The 9643-nt window shown below is 44.4% G+C and overlaps 2 protein-coding genes across 2 annotated transcripts; one reads left to right on the top strand and one right to left on the bottom strand.

Annotated features, from left to right (window-relative positions):
- Positions 1–624: 624 nt before the first annotated feature.
- LOC138642438 (uncharacterized) lies at positions 625–3490 on the top strand. Its single transcript, XM_069730587.1, has 3 exons — positions 625–1538; positions 2001–2411; positions 2771–3490. Exons 2-3 carry the CDS (start codon positions 2001–2003, stop codon positions 3299–3301), a joined length of 942 nt encoding a protein of 313 aa, XP_069586688.1. The 5' UTR covers positions 625–1538; the 3' UTR covers positions 3302–3490.
- A 1167-nt stretch (positions 3491–4657) lies between these two features.
- LOC138643357 (uncharacterized) lies at positions 4658–9325 on the bottom strand. Its single transcript, XM_069732278.1, has 2 exons — positions 8843–9325; positions 4658–5923 (listed from the first exon to the last, which is right to left on the bottom strand). Exon 2 carries the CDS (start codon positions 5915–5917, stop codon positions 4658–4660), a length of 1260 nt encoding a protein of 419 aa, XP_069588379.1. The 5' UTR covers positions 5918–5923; positions 8843–9325.
- Between the last annotated feature and the right edge of the window lie 318 nt (positions 9326–9643).

The raw sequence follows: 9643 nt of genomic DNA, 5'->3' as shown, positions 1-9643 counted from the left end.
ACTAAATATCACATTTCACATGCGTCATTAATAAACTTTACCGCCAGGTATCCATTGCCGCCATTAATATTAACCTATTTTTAATATTGACACTGCATATGCACCATCAATATTAAAAAAAAATGCATTTATTTATTCAAAATAGTCACCCATGGTTGCGGTTTGTAACGCCAGACAATTATGCTTACGTTGGAACTGCCATGACGTCACGGTCATGTGACCGAGACGTCATCACAGGTCCTGCGAGCTGAGCAACCATGGGAACATAACCTGCTTTGCAGTGGAATGTATGCCGTATCTATTATATTTTACTTTTTTGTGTATAAAAAATCTGGGATACACCTGGATAGCCACTATACTACTCCACTATGAAATATTGGCTGGGCATGGCCAATCTACTATCTTTCTGTGTTCTGTATACTTCAGATTTCAGGGAAATTGCTAGTAAAGGTGCCTTCACACTGAGCAATATTGCAACGAGAACGACAACGATCTATGACGTTGCAGCGTCCTGGATAACGATATCGTTGTGTTTGACACGCAGCAGCGATCCGGATCCCGCTGTGACATCGCTAGTCGTTGCCGAAAGTTCAGAACTTTATTTGGTCGTTAAGGTGCCTTCACACTGAGCAATATTGCAACGAGAACGACAACGATCTATGACGTTGCAGCGTCCTGGATAACGATATCGTTGTGTTTGACACGCAGCAGCGATCCGGATCCCGCTGTGACATCGCTAGTCGTTGCCGAAAGTTCAGAACTTTATTTGGTCGTTAGATCAGCCTGAATCGTTGTGTTTGACATGAAAAGCAACGACGTCAGCAACGATGAAAGGGGCCGTCGCAGCGTCTTGTTGTGGCCAGGTAGGCGTTATGCATTACAAAAGTAGACGCCTTTAAATTTAGCAATGTCGCTCGTAGATAGATACGCAATTATTTCGAAGATCCCAATATATTACAAATTACAAAAGGAGACGCCATCTGTCATAATGGCCTGGGAGATGGTGTGAACATTATTATAGTAATGTAATTATCACCATACTCCCAAATGCATTCCAAAGACAAAAGGTGATGCCTACATCACATTATTACATTGAAAAAGGCACCCCTTTACATTACATTACAAAAGGTGACGCCAACTGTCACGACAGCCTAGGAGGTAGGTGTGAACTTTACGTAAGGGCGTATTTACAATGCATCACTATTACAAAAGAAGACCCCTTTAAATCACATTATTACATTACAAAAGGTGACGCCATAACGTTATATATTTCAAATGGCTTTGTTGTTACGTCTCACTGAGAACGCTGATAGGTCACATCGGGGTCATGTGTACCTGCGTTCCGAAATATAAACCGCGACTTTACAACTTTTCAATCACTTGTGCGTACTCTGCCATCCACGAGCATCTCGTGTGCGTCTTGGTTCGAAATCCATCGTGTTCCTTCTCCATCAACTCGTGGGCGTCTTGGCTGTAACTTTTGAGCGACCTGTTTGTAGATCTTCAACTCTGCAGCGTTCTCAATTAGTACATCTACGGTGAGTATATCCTTGTGCTGTATTCATTTGCCATGCAGCAATACTAATTTATGTGTATAGAAATAGATGTATACTACATCTCAGCAGTGATTTTTTTAGAGCTTTCACGTTTATAACCAAAGACGCTTTAGCGTCGTAGTATTTCCCTTTTAAGTGGTAATGCAAACGATTTTGTAGTATGGTGTGTTTCACCAACATGAAATTGGCCATTGACAAAATAGCAACCAATAGAATGTACAAATTTTTCAACTCTCAAAATGGATAAAAATAGCCCTCATCCCATCCCCAAATGGTGGCTATGAGGAAACACACAAACGGCCCCCATCCCATCCCCTAAATGGTGGAAATAGTCCCACGGACCATCCCATACAAAAAATGACTGATAACAATAGGAACGGCATACGGCTCATCAAACTTTTATTTTTTGCTGTTTCTTAACTTTTATTTTTTTATTTTTTAAAGATGTCTACAAATGAGCAGGACTGTGTTCGGGCACTCATAGAGATGTACCGCTCCCTGCCCTGTTTGTGGAAGATAAAATCTAAGGATTATAGCAACCGTTACATGAAGAGAGAAGCGTATGAGAAGCTGGTGGCCGTCTACAGGGAGTATCATCCCACAGAGACCGTGGATGAAAACATTGTGAGGAAAAAGATCCAGGCTCTCCGCACAGTTTTCAAAAAAGAGGTCAACAAAGTGGAAAATTCTAAGAAGTCTGGGGCCGGAACTGAGGAAGTCTATGTGCCCAGGCTGTGGTATTACGACCTGATGGCATTCACTAGAGACCAAGAAATCCCTCGCCCGTGCCAGACTGTGACTAGCCTTTGTGAGCCATCGCCCGAAGATATCCTGCCTGAGTCTCCTGACGACCATGTAAGTAGCCCCAAGCTTCCCTTCTTGTAGCATGCCGTGTGTCTTGTATGTTTATGAGACTGCATGGCTTCCAGTAATAGTGAGTCACGTTGTTCATGTTTAATCCCCCTGATGATAACAGCTGCCACTTCCTGTGTCCGTAATTAACATATTGTGTCTTCCGCACATTCGTACAGTATTGCCGGCCAATGTAGTTCTGCACAGCTCTTTAACCCCTTTGTTTTTTAACCCAGGTAACTGTTCCTCATAGGTTCCAATGGGCATAGAGGTGTTTGGGGAGGTGTGGGCTCTCTAGGGATGTGTGGCAGAGTCGTTTGTATGTTATTTATTTTAAATTTTTCTTTTTCATGTAATTGCAGGTGCCTCTGCAACAGCGGGAAACAACGGAAGCGAACAATGTCCAGTCCCCTCAGTCCTCCAGTAGCCCGTCTGTCGAGGAGCAGACATGTCCACTGCGCCCATCTAGAAAAAGAAAATCAACAGCAGCCACACCTGTGGATCTCCTGGCAGTGGCCAACAGCATCTTGTCCAAGCACGTCACAACCAAACTCTCCCCATTCGCATCCTTGGTTGAGGAACGTTTAAACAGACTGGATGATACCCAAAGATCTCACGCGGAGAGAATAATGTTTGACGTTATGAACGCGGCAGCCGCAGGAAAACTATGCGACACATCAACATTGAGCATTGACGTCCGTCAGCCCAGTGCCCATTTTTATTGGGGACACCAACAGGAGCCCATGCACAGCACTCCTGTCCGCAGACCTGGGCCACATAATTCTCAGTTCCGGACACCACCTGCACCCCCTTCTTTTGGTGACTTATCACAAGGACCTCCTATAGCCACGCACCACTACAGTGAGATGGACACTTACTACCAAAATTTGTAGTGTTGTAGTTTAAATAAATGAGACTTGTGTTTTAGATGCTCCACAAGTAATCCCCTATGCCTTCTCCCCTGCAGGCATCCTCCTGGCACCCGGTCATTAATCCCCTATGCCTCATCAACATTAAAAAAGTATTGTAATAACAAATAATAAAATTTTTAATACAAATAATAAAATTTTTGGTTTCTTAAATTTGTGTATGTACTACGTGTCTCTTTGGCTTGGCAATAAATGACGCCGCTGGTCAATATACTACGTTGCTGGGCAATATGCGACGGGGACATGTGAATGCTAGAATACCCAATACATTACCGTCACACATAACTATATTGTTAACGATATCGTTGCTTTTTGTGACGTAGCAACGATATCGTTAACTAAATTGTTGTGTGACGGTAATGTATGCTGGGAGATCATTGGTCGCTGGGGAAAGTACAGCACTTTTTGTGGTTGCTGAATCTCCCGCTGACATCGCTGAAACGGCGTTACACACAGCATGTGTAACGCCGATTCAGCGATGTCGTCACAAGAAACAAGGGAAACATTGGGTTAATAAGTGCAGGGCCACTCTTAGTAACGTGATGTTTACCATGGTTACCGTTGTCAATGTTTAAAAAACAAACAGTACATACATTCCCGCTGTATGGTCAAGTCCCTCGCCTTCGGCTTCCCGCACTGACTGGTGAGCGCCGTCCGGTAGTAAAGCACAGCGTTGACATCACCGTTGTACTTTACGCCCGGCGCTGAGTCAGTGCTGGAAGCTGAAGGCGAGGGACATGACTATACAGCGTGAATGTAAGTATGTATTGTAATTTTTTTTTAACATTTACAACGGTAACCAGGGTAAACATCGGGTTAATAATCGCGGCCCTGCACTTAGTAACCCGATGTTTACCCTGGTTACCCGTGGACTTCTGGATCGGTGCTCGCTGGAGAGCTGTCTGTGTGACAGCTCTCCAGCGACCAAACAGCGATCGACATCATTGTCGGTATCGCTGCAGAGTCGATGAGTGTGAAGGTACCTTTAGAATATGGTGAACATCTACTAATATATATATATACACACACACATCAGGAAATCACTAGTGCATAGGATGCTGAAGACTCACAGGTTTCATATGATTGATACAGAAGTAGAGTATGTTCATAGATATATATGTTTATTGGTATGTATTGGTATGTATGTAAAATAATAAGAAATAACAAATAGATATATCGTTATGTTCACATTTATTACAGAAAAAGGAGTATCATGGGTCATCCAAAAATTGTTAAAAATGAGCACTTTTACACAAGAGCACTTGAACCCCCCAACAATATCATCCATAATACATGGTATAAGTTATGCCAACAGTTACGTTACAGCTGTTGATACTGCCATGGGACAGCCCCTGGCCCATTGAAAAAGTCAGAGTATTTGTCCCTGCTATTAGTTGCATCATCACAGTACCTTCCAGAACCCAGACTTTCCAAACCACAAACCCTGTGCGCGTCTAGACGCCATTCGCCCTGGGTTACATCTCCGTTACCCTGGTCCATAGAGTCTACATACTGTGTAGGGCTGTATGCAGTGGCATCACGGCGACGTAGAAAGTTGTGGAGGACACAACAAGCAAGCACCACAGAGTCAATAGACGTTAGTTTCATGTTTAGTGCTGTGTGGAAAACCCGAAATCGGTTTGCCATAATTCCGAATGCATTTTCAACAACGCGTCTAGCTCTTGAAAGTCTGTAATTAAAGATTCGTCGTTCCGGTGTCAGAGTCTTCTGGGAGAAGGGCTTCAAAAGGTTCGGATGCAGTGGGAAAGCCTCATCTCCGACAAAGACAAAGTTCATGTTTTCTGTTGTGTCACTGTTGGGCGGCAAGGCAAGTTTATTATTTTTCAAGCGTTCCCCAAAATCTGTGTGCTCCAAAACTCCTCCATCGGATACTCTCCCGTTAATCCCAACAGACACACTTATGAAATCATAGTTAGCATTTACGAGGGCCATGAGAATTATGCTGAAATATCCCTTATAGTTATAATAAAAGGAGCCAGAGTGTGGTGGTTGGGTGATGCGTACATGTTTGCCATCCAAGGCCCCACCGCAATTCGGGAACTGCCATTGCTCCTCAAATCCCCTAGAAATCTCTTTCCAGTCATCCGGGGTCTGTGGGAAAGGCATGTAACTGCGGTGTAAAACTGAGACAATAGCTTTGCATGTCTCTGGGATGATGACGCTGAGTAGGGATCGGGATATAGCTGCGCTGTAATGCAAGTCTTGCATAGACCTGCCAGTCGCCAGGAAACGCAGCGTGACAGCCAGCCTCTCATCCACAGGGACAGCTGCTCTCATCTGTGTATTTTGCCGCCTGATATAAGGTTCTACAGCTGCAAGTAGGACATTAAATGAGTCCTCCGACATTCTCAGGTAGTTACGAAAATCATGCGGGTTGTTATCCTGCAGTTCCCTTATAAGGCCCATATGGGACAATTGATTCCTCTTCTGCAGCCACTGTTTGGTCCACATGCGGCGCTGACGCTTTACACGATTGTTTCGCGCTTGAACCTCCAGCTGGTTGTGAGCTTCTACCAATAACGCGGCCGCAACAATCACAGGTACATCCGAATGAGACATGGCAACCTGAGAAAGGAAAAAAGAAAAAAAAAATTACTACATATAATTTTCAAAACTTACACAAGACATCCAATACTGTAATGCATTCTCCGTTGCGTCACCGATGCTGCACCATTTGACAAAAATGTTAACATAGGATGTAAGGTACTATATATATATATATATATAAATATATATATATATATATATATATATATATATATATATATATATATATATATATATATATACACATACATACACACACATACATATATACATACACAGAGATATACATGGCTAATTGTAAGCAACGTTAACACAACAGCCATACCCCATAGATACCCTCCATTAAATGTACCATCCACTGAAACAAACAGGATGATGAGCGCTGCTGATTTATAACGGGAACGCCAAATAGTGACTTCTGGAGCCGACGTCACACCCGCGACGGTGTGCATAAATGGAGACGCTATAGCGTTGCGAATTGCGCGCCAGAACGGTAGAATCAAGGACCTCCTCTGGGCGTGGCTGGGTGGTGCCATACAGCGTCTCTCTTGCAAAAATGGCGGCGAGACAGCGATGTCCTCCTTTGGGGCAGACAGAGGTCCGCTTTTTTGTAAAAAAAATGGATGCCATGGACTATGAGGGCCGGGAGAGTCGCCCAGCACACCCAAATCTACATAAGAATGAGGTGTTGCGCCACATTGCCCAGAAGATGGAGCGGAGGTTCGGCATCCGGCGCAGTGCGCTGCAGCTACGCAAAAAGTGGGCCGACCTCCGGTACAAACAGCCACTTTATCTGGCAACGTTGCGGGCAGAGACCAGGCAAGGCAAGTAACAGTATAGTGTAATTGGGAGACACACAGTATCGGGAGGGGGGAATAGGGACACTCGCACTGCCGTGTGGCGCTTCCCACCTTCTATATATGTACCTCGATTTGGGGAGTTAAATTTAAATTTTATTCCTTTATGCCACTGGGCTAGGTTTGTTATTTGTGGGGGTGTCGGAAGCTCTGTACTTTGGTGTGTAAACATTGTGTTTCTTTATTTTTTGTGTATAGAGAGACAACGCCAGCAGAGGACTACAGCGGCCAGCAGCGTACGCCCACAGCCAGGGCCGTCACGTAAGTTACCCCTCATGTCTGGCAATTGCGATGGCGCCTACTTAATTTTTTATTTAAGTCGACAGCTCTGTACTTCTGGTGTCTAAACCTTGCGTGTCTTTTTTTGGGGTGTAGAGAGACGCCGCCGGCAGAGGACAGCACCCACTGCAGCCAGCAGTACAGCGGCTAGCAGCGGAAGCCCACAGCCAGTGTCGTCACGTAAGTTAACCACCCTTTTTTAGAATTTAATGACGACATACGGGCCATTAGTAGGGAGGTTAAATATTGTGTACATTACAGGTGCAGTAACCCCACCGCAGGCCACAACCCCGCCCTTTCAACACCCATCTTCCTCCCCCGGGTCGGCGTCATTCTCTCCAGCGACAAGCATTCGTAAGTGACAAAACCAGCGAGCGCTTCACCACAGTGAGTTCAATTGTTAACCAGATATGTATTTGCTTCCTTTCAGCAGCAGGAGCTGTGGCCCGAGCCAGGGGATGGGTGGTCAGCAGCTCTGCGGATGAGCAACAGGCGTCCCTTTTCCGTAAGTATTGAGAAAGTGGGAGGGGGTTATCGGTGGGATGTCACATTTGACAACGACTAAACGGACCCTAAAACATTGAACCTAAAAAAAGCCCTCTGGGGCAGTAGAAAATTGAGTGTGTAGTTACAAGTACCATTTTACAATAAACGAATTACTAACGATCATTACCAGCTATACGACCTGGTCGTGATCGTTGGTAAGTCACTGTGTGGTCGCTGGGTCGCTGTCACACAGAACGATTGCGTTAACAATATCGTTGCAACTTCACAGAAATCAAAGATATCGTTACAAAAATCGTTATTTTTGACGGTACGGTAAAATTGCTGGTTATGTAAACACATGCCACCGTTGCAGCTTTATCACTGTCCATTCTCCAACCTCTTCTATCACAGAACCGGACACCGTGAGAGAGCTGCTGGCCAAGCAAGACCGCCTGGAGCGGACAGCAGCGCTCATGCTGCAACAAGTACAGCAACATGGCCGCACGCTGCGACACCTCTTGAGGCGTGGGAGGTTCTGATTTTTTTTTTTTTCTTTCATTGTTTGGGATATTGTTCTGTTCCTTGTTATTTTTCAGTTAACAACATAAAAAAAGTTTGATTTGACACAATTATGTTTGGTTTATTGTGTCTATAGCCACCGGCAACACACCGTGCGCCAAGAAACGTCGCCACACACACTTTTTGGCCCACATAATATCTCCAGTAGTTAAAAATGAAAAGACTGCAGCTTGGTGTGTCTGTAGTATACAGATATGAGGTGGGCCAAAAATATTACATGCATCTCCATAATCACACAAATTGAGGGGACAATGGTTGTCACACGGTACATATCTATGCTCACCTGCCAGGTGTCAGAAATAGTGAATTCAGGAGCCTGTATATGTTTATCATGAATTCATTTTTCTGACACCGTACTTGATGAATATAGATAGCGTGACAGTGATTGTCTCTTGATCAAAAAAAAATAAGGTCAGTTTGTGAAAAAAAAAAATTTAGTTTACCAGTTGTGAGCTGTTTTTATTTACTTGCGGAGCAGGCCAGGGACAGCTAAGCCAAGGTAGACACAAAAGAGTTGGTTGGCCTTACCATATAGTTTGCGCAAAAAATGCTACACAGCGCCAAATAGTTTGCAAACTGCATCCGAAAGTGCCTCCATCTTGTGTGTCCGCTTACCAGATGCACAAGATAGCTGCCAGATATGTTTTATACATTACTATACCATATACTTTAGATAAGCATTGCGTCTAGCATTACTACACAGCCATTACTATACAAAAAAAAAAATTGAACATACCGTTTATGAGCAATAAAAGAACCGATGAAGACGCCGGCAGTGGAGTACGGCGTTCCGAACAGAACGTTCACGGTAGAAGAGGATCGTAGCTGGAGAAGGATCGTTCCGGACAGGACGCTAGAAATGCAGGGAAAAACAGGCATACGCAGCTCTCGAACAATGTGAATCAATCGCTGTAGAGTCGCGGTTTATATTCTGAGACGCCGGGACGTCACATCCTGGGTGACACCTATCTGGGTGTCACCCACCTGGGTGACACCTATCTGACTACGCTGCCAATTCATCGGATCGTTAACCACTGCTGTTTGACGTGAAGCAAGCAACCAGCGACAACGATCCGTGAGTCGCTGTTACGTCACTGTATCGCTCCGGCATCGTTCGAACGTTGGTGTGTTTGACGTCTCTACAGCGATCTAAACAGCGACGCTCCAGCGATCGCCTTTTGGTCGTATCGTTGTCTATATCGCTGCAGCGTCGCTCAGTGTGAAGGTACCTTAAGTCAAGCTCACCATTGTAGTAATCCCAGAAGGGAGCCGCTGTGTCAAGTGTGAGAAGACCAGAAATGAATAAAAAATTTGAGGTCAACGAGGCGTGAAAAGTAAAAACAAAATACTTTATTCACTTCAATCAGAAGCAGAGGATGAAACATCTGCACAATACAATAAAAACACTATCTACGCGTTTCAGGTCTGATGTTCCCTGTCTCCTGAAACGCGTAGATAGTGTCTATTGTATTGTGCTGATGTTTCATCCTCTGCTTATGATTGAAGAGGATAAAAGTATGTATTTTTTACGTTTCAC

Source organism: Ranitomeya imitator, chromosome 6 (assembly GCF_032444005.1).
Source record: "Ranitomeya imitator isolate aRanImi1 chromosome 6, aRanImi1.pri, whole genome shotgun sequence".
Classification (NCBI taxonomy): domain Eukaryota; kingdom Metazoa; phylum Chordata; class Amphibia; order Anura; family Dendrobatidae; genus Ranitomeya; species Ranitomeya imitator.
This window is presented reverse-complemented; position numbering and strand designations above follow the sequence as displayed.